The sequence below is a fragment of the Rana temporaria genome, chromosome 9 (genome assembly GCF_905171775.1).
Source record: "Rana temporaria chromosome 9, aRanTem1.1, whole genome shotgun sequence".
Lineage (NCBI taxonomy): Eukaryota > Metazoa > Chordata > Amphibia > Anura > Ranidae > Rana > Rana temporaria.
In genome coordinates, this window is record NC_053497.1 from 66,961,860 (window position 1) to 66,978,012 (window position 16,153).

The following is a 16,153-nucleotide window of genomic DNA, read 5'->3' on the forward strand; positions in this document are numbered from 1 at the left end:
GAATCCCGGCGGGAAAATAGAGAACCTGCTCTCTATTTTCCGTCATTTTTTTTCCGCCAGATCTACTACTTACCTATGGGAAACACTGCGAGGCAGTGCCAATGGAGAATACACACGGGCGGGATTCCCGGCCAAAGCTCCATGGCAGTTTTCCTGCTGGGTTCTCGGCTTTCCCCTTGGTTTTCTCGGCTGACTTTTTACCACCGAGAAAACCGAGCGTGTGTACAGGGCTTCATAGGTTCTCAGTATGTAATATGATCCTACATTTATCAATACAACTTTATCCAAGCTGTTACACATTAGAATATAGCAGATATAACTCATTCGTATTGTTTGAAATCACCTTCAGGAAATTATTTGCACTGTTGGTCCATTTTAACAGATCTTAAAAGTGACTTGGTCCCTAAACTGAATGTTTAATTTAAAACTGTACCTATAAAAAAAAAGAAATATTCACCTCACCAGTGATGACCAAAGTCACCTTGACCATTAGGATCCATTGGCTGTGCAGAAACCAATACTTCTAGAAGTGTTGTTCTCCTGCAGTGCTCAGTGGTTCCTCCCACTGACCTCTACATCACTATTGAGTCCTGAAATGACACTGGGCTAGCAGAAGGAACAAGTGACTGCTGCAGTGACACAAAAGATTGACAATCCCAGAAGTGTTGGTTTCTTCAAAGATGTCAGCCAGTGATTCTTCCTGATCAGAACGTTTAGTTGAGAGGGTGGCAGGAAAGGCGAGAATTTACAATTTTCTTTCTAGGTACAGCTTTAATAATAATAAAAAAAAATAATATGTTTAGTGACAAATTTGCTTTAAAAACCATTTGTGTCTTTTAAAAAGTAGCACAGTCAACCATTCCAGTTACCATGTGTCAATTATTCAGGAAACAAGATTGCATAAATGTTATATCACCCCCTGCTAAACCATGTCTCTGACAAATGCATTTAGAAATTGATCAATTGAATATTTTCCAGTCATACGATATTTAAAATGGGAACTTATTTTCTACAACAAAAGTAAATATGGAACATAGTCTGATGAAGTGTTCTGGATAAAGCCATAAAGCAAACTGGATTCTGCATTTCTTTGATAATCAGGTCTACTAATAGACTATCATTTGCTCTTCAATCTTTTTGAACTAAGTCACACAACTAACTCCCATGTACAGTATAATTACAATAATGAATGCAAAGGCATTTGCAAAGGCAACTGATAAACATCTTCGGCTTCAAGTGTATACGAAGCTTAAAATCATTTGGAATAGGTCATTGCCTAATTTGTTTTATCTCCAGTTTTCGGTTTATTGTATAGTTCTAATAGTAGACTAAGACTATAAAATCTACTACCGCCATTTCTCTACATTTCCTATATAATCAGCAGTTGAGTTGTCCATATCCAGTTTGTGATTTGCATGTTTTGCTCGCAAGATTTTCCGTTGTTCCTGGCGCTTCCGTCTTGCTTCCTGGTGTTCTTTTTGTCTCATAAATTGATATCTTTGTAAGAAAAGGTCTTTTGCATATTCATATAACTCCATGTCTAGAAAATTCAATGTCTCTATACGTGTCTGTATCAGGTCATCTATCTCCACGCTTGACGCCCTCGTGCTATTGAACTGAGTGAAAGGAGAGATGAAGTTCATGTTAAAAGTTTTTTCAAAAAGATATTGGGTCTTCCTCTGGAATTCTGTCAGACCAAAAAAAGCCATGCGCTTGAGGTTTTCCTTGGCGCTGTCAAGAAGAACCTTGTTTCGCTGCTCCTCAGGCATCACAGATAGGTTGTAGCATCCTACCAAGCTCAAATCAGCCAACATACGAACTTGTCTGTTATTGGCTAAATTATAGGGGCAATCCATAAACTCCTTCAAAGAACAGCCTGACCAATCATCTCCAGCGTAACAGCTAGGCAATTCATCTGAGGTTGGGGATCTTCCATCACATACATGGAGAGAAGCCTTCCAGGTCGCTCCTCTCTGGACATGTCTCCATTCACTTAAATATCGAGAAACAGGATCACGGAGGATGGTTATGTAGTAGAAGTTCCTGTAAAACATAAAGAAACAAATACTTAATGTGAATACCTGAGATAAGTGCTTTCTTTGATAAATAATGATCATCATCAACACAGTCAGGGCAAGTTTACAACAGTGTTAATTTCGTCGACTAAAGGAATACTATTTTTGTTGACTAAAATAGGACTAAAACAATTGAGATGACTAAAATGGGACTAAAACTAAAATGCCATTTTAGTCAAAAGACTAATGCCTTGTACACACGATCGGAATTTCCGATGAAAAAAGTCAGACTGGTGAAACACAGTTATTTCTGGATGTACAACTGATCCCCTTTTTATCCCATTTTTATTTTCAATTCTGACTGGAGTGTGGCCTTAGATTGTATTGGCTAGATCGGATTTTTGAAAATGTTTAAAAAAAATTCACATTTACCATATTTTCAGCCACAGAAACACTATTCTGTTTGTAGTCAGGCTTTTAGAATCTTCATTTCCTAGCTCTTATAATTTACGCACTCACTGTCCCAAAAGTCTTCACAGAACTTAAGGTCAAACTACTCAATGACTACTATGTGATGCTTCTCCTGCAGTATAGTTGCTTCCTATTAAAGTCTACTAGATCAGGTTTTAGATAAGTAGTAAACGTTTCCTTTAAATATATATATACACACAACATAAGCAAATTAGAAAGTGCAATATTGTTTGTCCATCTAATTAGTCCAACTATATTTTCTTAAAGTAAAATTCCACAATTAATTTACTTTATGGCACATGGCCATAGTAAAGTTGGGAGCTTTCAAGACTGTACCATTGGGTACTGCAGATAACTAGTTATTAATGATAAAACCTTGGGTACATTTTGCATTTTACTGTACAGTAAACCAGACATTAAAGTGGATGTAAACCCGATTCATGAAATTTGAGCTGGGCACATATCTGCAGTATTTTGTTCTCTCTTTTCAATGAGCTAAGTCTTATAGCTCTCTTCTGAACGGTTCCCCTGTTATCAGCCTGAGAACTCCTGACATATTTTTTGACTTTTTAGACAAAAGCAGCCTAAATCTTTTGTCAAAGGAGGTTGCTAAAATAGAGTAGCAGAGAGAAGCTCCTATTACAAAACAGCTCTGAAAGTCTCTGCCTATGATGAGAGGGGGCGTGTGCCTTTCCTCCAATCAGCAATGTTAGCTATCTTGGCTGTATGCCTAGACATCACACTCTGTGTTAACCAGGAAGAGAAAATCTCCTAACAAAATCTGAACATTCTAAAAAGTATATAAATGTGAATATAGCAGACATACATATAAAACCTATGTAGGGAGATTTGGTTAATCTCCGTGTATCATCTGAGGCTGTTCACTTCACTGGGTGTATGGAGGGTTTACATCTACTTTAATGAACTAAAAAGAAAGAAATTGGTATCTATTATGACTTTAAAGTGTTTATTCTTTATCTGCTTAGATAAGCCAAGAACCAGGTCTTCAATGCCTAAAAGTGATCACTGCTGTTGCCTAACTTCTGAAAATCTCCTACTGACAGCAGCAATCGTGGGCCTTGGAGCAGACAGCCTTTCTGGGTTCCTATCCACATCCATATTTCTTTAAAACATAAATAAGAACTGAATAAGAACTAAGAATAAGAAATCATTCTTACTTCAGCTCTACGTACTACTTGGCATGTTGTAGGTCCTGATACTAAACACACATTGGGGTTGACTTTGTAAAGGCAAATCGACTGTTCACTTTGCAACGAAAAATACCCCAGAGCTTAGTGAATGAGGTGAAGCTCTGCTGACTTCCATCAGCCAATCATGTGCAAGCAACATTACCGTTAGGTATTCTTTGGAGAAAATCCCCTTTACAATGCACAATTTCCCTTGAAAAGTGAACAGCCTATTTGCTATAGTAAATCAACCCCACTATCTCTCATCCATTGTTAGAACCTTGGCCCTGAAGTAATCATATACCCCCTCTTTCCTGTTTTGTCAGGTCTAAAAGCAACAGTACATAAGTACCCGATGGCTAATAGACTTAACCCGCGAGCTCTAGAACTGTACATCATATATCATATGTAGATCATATGGTACCTGCAATAAATCTTATATTAATCTTTATAGACTGTAGCTTTGTGTATGAGCTTAATGTACCATAATTCACTGACCACATTTATTCTGCTCATGTCTTGAAAGCACTTACTTACAACCAATGTGTTTATACATGCCTATAACAATAATTAGCAATGTTCAAGTTTATGTCCATTCATCCTTTGAGCAAAATTCTGCATACAGCTGAGCTTATTCTGCAGACAGCACAATGAATAATAAATAGTGGCAGCCAGACGCGTTGGCTAAACACAGCAGAATTCTTGTCTCATAATCCAGTTTTTATAGATAAGTGCACTGATATATAAAAACGAAATTAAAATTCATGTTCTCTATATTATTCTTTCATCTCATATTGTTATACATGCAAGCAAGTCTAGATTTAATCAGCTGTATGCAGCCATCTCCAGACTATGTATATTAAAGAATTTTTTGATCAAAATGTAGCCGAAAATGAAATTATGTTTATGATAATGCAGTATAAGGAGCCTATTGTTCATTTAATCCAGCAAGAGCCAATATTGGGATATGAAATTTTTATACACAAACCAAAACACGCGCTTCTTAACTTTTACCACTAGATGTCCCCAGTCAACTCTAAATTAAATCTTAATTTACAATCTGTTCACCTATGCAGCACAATATTGAGTGGCTCTTTGTGCAGGATAAGCACATTCAGTTTTTATTAGAAATGCTAGATAGGTTTAGTGAGATATAACTGGAACACCACACCATGCAATGTCTAACAGCATTAGTGAGACTCCTTGCATCATTAATCTTTAACAATGAGGCCCTGCCCAAAACCATCCAACCTTCACATGCCATAAAAAGGCATTATCTATTGCAAGGGTTTGCCTGGATGTATAAATTGCAGACTGCTGACAAAACACATATAGCTTTAATTGCAGCATCATCGGGATCAGCTAAAATTTCATGCCAAATAGTTTCCTGATTCGCTCATTTGCATTGATGGTGGTTCGGGTTACTTGAAATAACGCTAAAATGCTGCTGTGCAATTTTATTTTATTTATTTATTTTCATTTAAATGATATAGCATTAACAAATACTGCAGCACCTAAGGCCGCATACACACGATCAGTTAAACCGATAAGAACGGTCTGATGGGCCAGTTTCATCGGTCCAAACCGATCGTGTGTGGGCGCCATAGGTTATTTAACCATCGGTTAAAAAAAAAGCCAACCTGTTTTAAATTTAACCGATAGATTCCTAACCGATAGTTAAAAACCGATCGTTATTAGGCACAACCATCGTTTAAAAAACCTGTGCATGCTCAGAATCAAGTCGACACATGCTTGGAAGCATTGAACGTCGTTTTTTTCAGCACGTCGTTGTGTTTTACGTCACCACGTTCTGACACGATCGTTTTTTTAACCGATGGTGTGTAGGCGTGACGGACCATCAGTCAGGTCCATCTGTCCGTTCTCATCGGATGGACCGATCGTGTGTACAGGGCTTAACTGAGTACACAGAAACAGTTATGTGAGCCTTGCCATTATCAATCGGGGGGGGGGGGGGGGCGTGCCCCCTAGCGGCCGGGAATGCAAGGACGTCATATGACGTCCACTCTGGAGGACGAAAGGTTCCCGCCGACGTCATTTTACTATGACTCGGTAGGGAAGTGGTTAAAGAAGTCACCTGCAAGTCGTGCCGAAGTCACGCTGGGGTCCGACTTTGAAGTCATGGGCAGTGTAAACCGGGGCTTAGGGTGCCCCCACTCGCAATAAAGGAACACAGGGGCACCTTTGGACAGCAGCATTGTCAGTCTTGGGGGAGGGGAGTATTAGATGAACTAACAGATTTAGATATACTAACATATTGAAGCCAAACTCCAGCTCACACTACAATTACACAAGAAGTACAGCAACAGTTTTTTTTTTCTTTTAGGATAACAGTTTTTACATGAATAAAAAAAAGCAGATCATTGTAAGCATCCCTGTTAGTGGTAAATGGTTTGTCTCAACCCTCTTAACTGCTATATTTGCAGTAGTGATTCTTTCTGTTGAAAAACAACAGAGTTCGTGCTGGTTCACACAGGGGCAACCCGACTTACAGCGCGACTTTGCAAGGCGATTTCAGCACTACTTCAGCGTGACTTTGAGTAACTTGCAACGTGACTTGAAGTTGCCTCCAGGACGGGTGACTTTGGCTGTGGCCAATCACAGAATAATCAGCTCTGTGGGAGGGAGGGGTTTGCCTGGGTAAAACTATTTTCTTTTCCTGTAAAGTTGCTTCAGTTAAATGGAGATCCGACTTTGGAGGCGACTTTCATTGAAATCTATGGGTACAAGTTGCCTTGAAGTAGTACAAGAACCTTTTCTGAAGTCTGAGCGACTTCAGTAGTGTACATTAAAGTGGAGGTTCACCCTAAAAACAAATTTTTTACATTAATTGTACAATAGTAACGACATTTCATTTTGGCAGTTTTTTTCTCTGTACTTACCTTTATATCCGGATTTTGTCCAGGGCTTCCACGTTCTGGCGACTCCGGGACTGGACGTTCCTATCCCTGCCTCGGGGGTTCCGATGACTGCGGGACTGGGCGTTCCTATCCTTCCGTTTGATGATTGACGTCTTGTGAAACAGGTGACCTGTCGCACAACGCGCGTCACCAGATTTCCGGAAATAGCCGAGCTGCGAGTCGGCACTATACGGCGCCTGCGCCCGCCGTGTAGAGCTGACTGCGCAGGCGCCGTATAGTGCCGACTCGCAGCTCAGCTATTTCCAGACATCTGGTGATGTGTGTTGTGCGACAGGTCACCTGTTTCACAAGACGTCAATCATCGAACGGAGGGATAGGAACGCCCAGTCCTGCAGTCATCGGAACCCAGAAGCCCTGGACAACATCAGGATATAAAGGTATGTACTGAGAAAAAAAATGACCTGCCGAAATGTAATGTCCTTAGTATGCTGGCTCTGCTAGATGTAATTTAAAAAATTTTTTTTTTTTTTGGGTGAACCCCCGCTTTAAGACGGCTCTCATTCACTTCAATGGAATTTCTTATGTCCAGCGACTTGGGGCAACTTGAGGTCTGGCAAGTCGGATCCCAAGTCGCTGTAGTGTGAACCGGCACTTACTGGCCAGATCACCAGGTGAAATAGAGAGAAGCCTAAAAAAAAAAAAAAAAAAAAAAAAAAAAATGCAGCCACCACATCTACGAATTGGTGAGCTGCAATATAATAAATGTTTGCTTTTGAGTTTAATACCGCTTTAAGGACAAAAATAAATGATAGTAAAGAAGCAATGAACAGTTTTTCATTTAATAGGAGAGTTCATTATATTATTTTCCCCAATTAGAATTCTATATTCAGCCACTGCTCGGGGGCCTATAATGCTCCAGATGGCTAAAGATCCATCTACTAAATCCATGTTGTATGTAAACTGGGGCTTCTATATGAAGTTGTGTTTTGTTTTTCAGCAGAACTATGGTATGTACACACTTATGTAGCAGAGCAATTCCATTTCCACCCATTAGGCTCAATTTACAAATTAATAAAATACAGGCAGGATTTTTATTACAGTGCTTTATTTATATATATTTTTTTTCTCTGTTCAAAATGTAATTTTCAATTTATTAAAGACATTTCCTCAAAGATCAGGTGAATCTATTAAAAGGTTTATTTACCGCCCTTGTATTATTTTATGGATTTTTAGGTATTTTGGAAAAGTCAATACACAATGGTTAGCACCTTGGTTATTACTCCATAAATCGCCATGAGCTTCAGGCTGGAGATTACAGTGCGGCTCGGTAAGAAAGAACATGAAAATGTGTTTAGGGTGGAGATGAAAATGACAGTAAAATAAGAAAAGGGAGCACCAAAAAAACAAACAAATGAGGGAAGGTAAATTAATAAAGGTGCTGTGCACTGGATTGCTGCCCCCACTATCCACTAGACTAGATCAAGACTTCACTAACAGAAATACAGACACAGAGGGGGTTATTTACGAAAGGCAAATCCTCTGTGCACCACAAGTGCAAAGTGCAGTGGCTGTAGATCCGAGGGGGACATGCAAGGAAAATGAAAAACAGTATTTTAGCTTGCACATGATTGTATAATAAAATCAGCAGAGCTTCCCCTCATTTCAGATCTACCCCTCAGATTTACAGCGACTGTACTTCCAAGTGCACTTTGCACGTGTAGTTTGCACTTGTAGTGCAAAGTGGATTTGGCTTTAGTAAATAACCCCCAGAGTGTTAGCTGTAGGAGCTGTATACTTCTTTCCTGAGTTAACCACTTAAGACCCGGACCTTTAGGCAGGTAAAGGACCTGGCCAGTTTTTGCGATTCGGCACTGCGTTGCTTTAACTGACAATTGCGCGGTCGTGCGACGTGGCTCCCAAACAAAATTGGCGTCCTTTTTTTCCCACAAATAGAGCTTTCTTTGGTGGTATTTGATCACCTCTGCGTTTTTTTATTTTTTGCGCTATAAACAAAAATAGAGCGACAATTTTGAAAAAAATGCTATATTTTTAACTTTTTGCTATAATAAATATCCCCCAAAAACTTATAAAATGTTTATTTTTTTCCTCAGTTTAGGCCGATACATATTTTTCTACCTATTTTTGGTAAAAAAAAAATCGCAATAAGCGTTTATCGATTGGTTTGCGCAAACTTTATAGCGTTTACAAAATAGGGGATAGTTTTATTGCATTTTTATTAATTTTTTTTTCTACTAATGGTGGCGATCAGCGATTTTTTTTTTTATGACTGCGACATTATGGCGGACACTTCGGACAATTTTTACACATTTTTGGGACCATTTTAATTTTCACAGCAAAAAATGCATTGTTTACTGTGAAAATGACAATTGCAGTTTGGGAGTTAACCACAAGGGGTTAAGTGTGACCTCATCTGTGTTTCTAACTGTAGGGGGGTGTGGCTGTAGGTGTGACATCATTAATTGTGGTTCCCTATATTAGGGAACACACGATCGATATCGGCGCCACAGTGAAGAACGGGGAAGCTGTGTTTACACACAGCTCTCCCCGTTCTTCAGCTCCGGGGACCGATCGCGGGACTCCAGCGGCGATCGGGTCAGCGGGTCCCGTGGCCACGGAGCTTCTGACCACGGCTGGGCACTTAAAGAGGACGTACCTGTACGTGCTTGTGCCCAGCCGTGCCATTCTGCCGAAGTATATGTGCAGGAGGCGGTCCTTAAGTGGTTAATAACTGCACATCCAAGCCCTAAAGAAGGGGGTTTCTGTTACCAACCCCTCGCCCAAATTCTGGCTTTCGACTGATAATAAAAGACAATCACTCCCACCTAACCATCTTATTGATTCATCTTTGTGGTGCTCCTGGTTTCAGCAGCAACCTAACTGCTATAGCAACACTATAAACCCACAGGTCTCCATATCACTAATGCACACGATCGGAAATTCCGACAAGAAAAGTTCGATGTGAGCTTTTGGTGGGAAAGCCAGTTGCTGAGAGACCGGGGGCCTTTGTGTAGGCCCCATCAGACTTTTTCTGTCAAAATTTCCGACAGCAAAAATTTAAGAGCTGGTTCTCAATTTTTCCAACAAAATAGTTCTGTATGCAAGTCCGACGCGCAAAAAAACATGCATGCTCGGAATCAATTTGACGCATTCTCGGAAATATACAGTGCCTTAAAAAAGTATTCATATGCCTTGAAATTTTCCACATTTTGTCATGTTACAACCAAAAATGTAAATGTATTTTAGTGGGATTTTATGTGATAGACCAACACAAAGCTACAAAGGAATGGTTTGGATCAAAGCATATTTGTGTGTTAGAATGGCCCAGTCAAAGTCCAGACCTAAATCCAATTGAGAATCTGTGGCAAGACTTGAAAATTTCTGTTCACAGACGCTCTCCATCCAATCCGACAGAGCTTGAGCTATTTTGCAAAGAAGAAAGGGCAAAAATGTCACTCTCTAAATGTGCAAAGCTGGTAGAGACCTCCCCAAAAAGAGGGTGGTTCTACAAAGTATTGACTCAAGGGGGGTAAATACAAATGCACATCACATATTTATTTGTAAAAAAATAAAAAAAAATAAACATTTATAATTTTCCTTCCACGTCACAATTATGTGCCACTTTGTGTTGGTCTATCACCAGGGGCGGACTGACAACTCATGGGGCCCCCGGTTAATAGGAGATTATGGGGGCCCCGGCTATAGGAGATTATGGGGTCCCCCGGGCTATAGGCGATTATGGGGCCCCCCGGGCTATAGGAGATTATGGGGTCCCCCGGGCTATAGGAGATTATGGGGCCCCCCGGGCTATAGGAGATTATGGGGCCCCCGGGCTATAGGAGATTATGGGGCCCCCCGGGCTATAGGAGATTATGGGGCCCCCCGGGCTATAGGAGATTATGGGGCCCCCGGGCAATAGGAGATTATGGGGCCACACAGTATACACACACACACACACAGTATACATGCACAGACACACAATATACACACACAGTATACATACACACACAATACACACACACACACACTGAAAAGGTACTGGGATTCTTGGGATTTAAAAAAAAAAACACAGATTTTTATATACTGTCCCTAGTTTTACAGAGGCTGGCAACCCTGATGGGCCCCCTAGTGGCATGGGGCCCTCTGGCAGTGCCCGAATGGTCAGTCCGCCCCTGTCTATCATATAACATCCCAATAAAATACGTTTACGTTATTGGTTGTAACATGACAAAATGTGGAAAATTTTAAGGGGTATGAAGACTTTTTCAAGGCACTGTACACGCAGCCATATCAATATAGGAATCATCACAGGGCCACTACAGTGAACAAATCTCAGCACAAATACATCATGGACCTAGGCAGAAGCTCTACATCCCCAACGTCTTTAAAAAGCATACAGCTGCCTAATAAACAGCTAAAACAACGAAATGCTTATTCAGCCAGCAGCTGAAAGATTTTAACGTTTATTATAAAGCCTTCAGGTCACCGCAGAGTTATAAGTTACGTAATATGAAATCTTCTCTAGTTCCCTCCAGAACAACACATTTATGATATACAACCTAATTGTTATTGCACTTACTGTAATTGCACAAAAAACAATACTAATAATTCTCCACCTATTGTGTGTGAAAACCCCAGATAATAACAGCGTGCTGCAATAATAATGATTTGTTAATGCTAAATCACCATTCATCTTTCTAAAATCCCCACTAGATGTCACATCTCAGCTGTGAATCAAGCACAAATGAACCCATTATATTAATTTTTCGCAGTAGAATGTTTGTTTGTTAGCGTTCCAAGCTCTGCTTCATACAGTGGAAGTTCCATTAACCTATGGCACAAAACATTACTGAGTTTATTACGCAATAGCATTGAAAGTATGGAATTATTCATTAAATTGGCTGACATATGGTTCTGAACAAGATATGCACCCCACTGTTTGGAATTGTGAAAATGTTGATGTACTTTTGTAGTTTATGTTATTTTAAGGAAAAAGAAAATAACAAAAGGGGTACTCTTGCCAGTGCCGATCCTTACCTCCCTGGGGCCCTAAGAAAACAGTGACATGTCACATTAAAGATTAAAGTTGAGAATCGGGGGGGGGGGGTGTTCTGCTGTCGGAAATGACATCTTACATTAAAGTGAGAAGCGGGGGGGGTGCTGACTTCTTACCTCTTCTCCCATGCAGCCAGCGAGTTGAGAAGCGGGGTGAGGGGCCGGAAATGATATCTCACCAGGCGGGGCCTCTAGTAATTTGGGGGCCCTCCGCAGCTTTGGGGGGCCCTAAGCGGCTTGCATAGTGAGCCTATAGGGTGGATCGGCCCTGACTCTTGCCCCACGTCAGACACGGTTTTGGGCAGGCAGATCGTGTTGTAGCACATATGAACATGGTCATCTACAGTTCATAATAAACCAAACAATTTTGGGAAAGGACAAGAGTTTCAAATAAAATGTTTTGGAAGAAAATCCATTTATTGAAGATGAACTCCAGGTGTATGATAGAAACGTCTGTATAAAAATATGCAAAGCTGTATAAGCTGTATCAACAAATGTGGACTCCACAGACAGCTACCATCAAGTGCACGGGGTTAAAACCTCCCTTTGAAAAAGCGCTTTGAAGCGCGAAACGCGTCGTCAAGACTATCACCCTATTCCCCATTTTATGGAATTCCAATCCATCTATTTATTTTTCAAGATTGACTTCATTTTAATATTGATTTTCCGCTGGCGGCTTCCACTATATTACATGTGAGCGTGTAATCTACGGTTCTTCCACTAGAGGGCAGCAACTACATCTCTGCTTCACCACTTCGATCAAAGAGCGGCGTCCCAGACGTGTGACGTCATCACGAACGGACGGAACGAGCGGCTGTCCTCCTAGACCTCACAATACCGTGTCCCTGATCGGTGGATTCGTCGGATGATCCCGTCGTTTCTCCCCTACGGTGACACTGCAGGTACGTGGACCGCCTGGTGACAGGCTCCTGTTGAGGCTTGTATGGTCATCTCCTCACCACTGCCACCCTACCATCTGCCCTGAAGGTACTGTTATTGTCATTTCCATCTGATGATACGTTCATTGAACCTGTGAGGTTTTAACCCTGTGCACTTGATGGTAGCTGTTTGTGGAGTCCACATTTGTTGATACAGCTTATACAGCTTTGCATATTTTTATACGGACGTTTCTATCATACACCTGGAGTTCATCTTCAATAAATGGATTTTCTTCCAAAACATTTTATTTGAAACTCTTGTCCTTTCCCAAAATGGTTTGGTTTATTATGAACTGTAGATGACCATGAGCGCGGTCTTCTGGTGTGTTTTCTGTATTTTTGGTACTTCCGGGTACTACAATTCTCGCAGCTCTGGACGATCTACTCCACACCCGACATATCTATAACGACTTTTATATTAGGAATTTTACTATCCCTGTTTAGCGCCAGTGGATTTTTTTGTGTGCACATATGAACATGATGCTTGACCTGACCACTGAGAAGGCATGTGCCAAAAAGATGTGGACACAGGAATTCTGTTGAAATGGCGATCAAGATTATCCAATAGGCAACCTAGACAGGAGCCAAGAGGATGTTCAGGGGGCCCGGCTACAATCTTAATGCTTCTGCAGTAAACCAGATGGATAGGGCAGGTAGTCAAAGTGCACCCAATGTCACTTCACATGGGAGAATACACTTTTAGGCAGTCAGTGTCCTGTCAATGTTTCCTTAAAGAGGAACTGCAGTCTACTCACATCATTTGTAATAAAAACATCTTTGCCATTCTGAAGCTTCCCTCCAACCACTTTGCATATTATTTTATATATACTGTGCTTCTGTACTTGTCAAATGTGCTACAGAAATCTTCCTCCACTAAGTCTGGCTGCATCCATTTTAAAGCGGATTTCCAGGCTTTTTTGTTTATTAAGTCAGCAGCTACTCCTCTCCGTCGGCGCCTCCATTGCCACTGTGGGCACCCGGCCGTGACAGCTTTGGGCTTCGGGCATGCACGAGTTGCGCTGCACTCTCCCAGTGGACAGGCAATCTTCTGGGACCTGTCACGTGTCCCAGAAGATTGCCGAGAGGGAGGGGCTGCCTAGGGGGAGAAGAGGAGTCGCCTAGGCGGCCCGTAGGTGGAAGAAGGAAGTGGGACAGAAAGTCCCACTCAAAAGTAAGTACCCACTCTCCCCTCAAAAAATGTACATGCCAAATGTGGCATGTCAGGAGGTGAGGAGTGCTTAAAGCAGAAGATCCACTTTGGGTGGAACTCCGCTTTAACTGTGGCAGCTGAAGCTGCTGCCTGTTCACTTCCTGGATTTACACAGACACACCTGCAGCTTTCATTGGCCCTCTTATGACTCATTCTCCCTCCATTCCTGGCAAACTCTCCCAAGAGTGATAGAGAGAGAGAGCTGTGCATGATATCATAAGCCTAGGCTAATGACCAGACAAGAAACAGGAAGTGGGCTGTATAAGGTGGTATTTACTGGCAGAATTTTTTTTTTACTATCCAAAGTTAAGACAATGAGGGAAGAAGATTTAATAGATGGAAAGATGAAAAAATGACTGAACGTCCGCTTTAAAGTGATTGTAAAGGAAAATGTTTTATTAACCACTTAAGGACAGAGCCTCTTTCTGAGAAGTTAAAAACGTTTTTTTGTTGCTAGAAAATTACTTATAACCCCCAAACATTATACATTTTTTTCTAACACCCTAGAGAATAAAATGGCGGTTGCTGCAATACTTTCTGTCACACCGTATTTGCGCAGCGGTCTTACAAGCGCATTTCTTTTTGGCAAAAATACACTTTTTGGAAATAAAAAATAAGACAACAGTAAAGTTAGCTCAATTTTCTTTATATTGTAAAAAGATAATATTACCCGGAGTAAATTGATACCCAAAATGTCACGCTTCAAAATTGTGCCCGCTCAAGGAATGGCCACAAACTTTTACCCTTAAAAATCTCCATAGGCGACGTTTAAAAAATTCTACAGGTTGCATGTTTTGAGTTGCAGAAGAGGTATAGGGCTAGAATTATTGCTCTCGCTCTACCGATCGCGGCGATACCTCACATGTGTAGTTTGAACACTGTGTTCATATGCCCACCAGTGCCGCCTTATCGGTGCCCATGAATGCAGCCCATCTGTGCTCTTCAATGCAGCCCATCGGTGCCCATCAGTGCAGCCTCATCAGCGTACATCATTGAAGGAGAAAAATGACTTGTTTGCTAAATTTTATAACAAAATATAAAAAAATATAATTTTTTTTTTTTAAATCGGGTACAGTGTTGTATGACCGCGCAATTGTCATTCAAAGTGCGACAGCGCTGAAAGCTGAAAATTGGTCTGGGCAGGAGGGGGGTTTAAGTGCCCTGTAAGCAAGTGGTTAATGCAGGAAGTGCATTAACCTTTTAGAACCACTTTAAGCTCCAAGCAAATCAGCACAACACAATGAAAGTCTTAATCTGTATACTGTATGTGGGTTGGTTATCAAATCACATCATTTTTTCACTCTCAAAGCTTTCTGCACAGCTAATATTAATGTATTTGAATTTATGTTAAAAAAATATATCTGTATTCAGGTTCGCTGTGCAAAAGGCTGTGAGGCTTTGGAGAGGGCACATACCTTTGAACATCTTTAACCACTTCCTGCCCGGTCAATAGTAAATTGACGTCCGGGAAGTGGTTTTGTTATCCTGACTCGACGTCTATTGATGTCCTGCAGGATAACAGCCGCCGCGCGCTCGTGTCAGTCTGACACACCACTACACCGATCTCGGAGGCTCTTTACCACGTGATCAGCCATGTCCAATCACGGCTGATCACAATGTAAACAGGAAGAGCCGCTGATCAGCTTTTCCTCACTCGCGTCTGACAGACGCGAGTAAAGGAGTGCCGATCGGCTGCTCTCCTGAGAGGGGGAGTATGTGCTAATAGTTTATCAGCGCAGCCCCCCCTCGAATCACCGCACAGGACCACCAGCATGCCGCCCAGGACCACCAGGGATGGGCATCCACACTGGACCACCAGGTATGCCCCCTAGACCACCAGGGAATGTCAATCTGTGCAAAGGCAGCTGCCAATCAATGCCCAGGCAGCTGCCAACCAGTGCCACCCAAAATCCCTGCCAGTGCCACCAGGGATACCCATCAGTGCTGCATATCAGTGCCGAATGTAAGTGCCCATCAGTGCCATGTATCAATGCCCATCAGTGCACCCATATGTACCCACCATTGCAGCCTTTCAGTGCCCATCAGTGTCACCTATCAGTGCCAATCAGTGCCCACCAGTGCCACCCATGAGTACCCATCAGTGCCGCCTATCAATGCTGCATATCAGTGCCACCCAACAGTGCCGCCTACCAGTGCCCATCAGTGCCGCATATCAGTACCCATCAGTGCCACCTCATTGGAGCCGCCTCATCAGTGCCGCCTTATCAGTGCCCATCAGTGAAGGAGAAAACATACTAATTTACAAAATTTTATAACAGAAAAAAAAACTTTAATTTTTTTTCTCAATTTTTGGTCTTTTGTTATTTGTATAGCAAAAATTAAAAACCCCAGAGGCGATCAAATACCACCAAAAGAAAGC

At 41.5% G+C, this 16,153-nt stretch overlaps 1 protein-coding gene across 1 annotated transcript in view; it reads right to left on the minus strand.

Moving 5' to 3' along the window:
* Positions 1–810: 810 nt before the first annotated feature.
* The window catches only part of HS6ST2 (heparan sulfate 6-O-sulfotransferase 2), a 417,487-nt gene continuing 402,144 nt past the window's right edge, over positions 811–16,153 (minus strand). Inside the window, exon 2 of the mRNA XM_040323717.1 lies at positions 811–2,043. Coding sequence (XP_040179651.1) covers positions 1,347–2,043 — 697 coding nt within the window. The 3' untranslated portion in view covers positions 811–1,346. The remainder of the gene's footprint in view (positions 2,044–16,153) is intronic.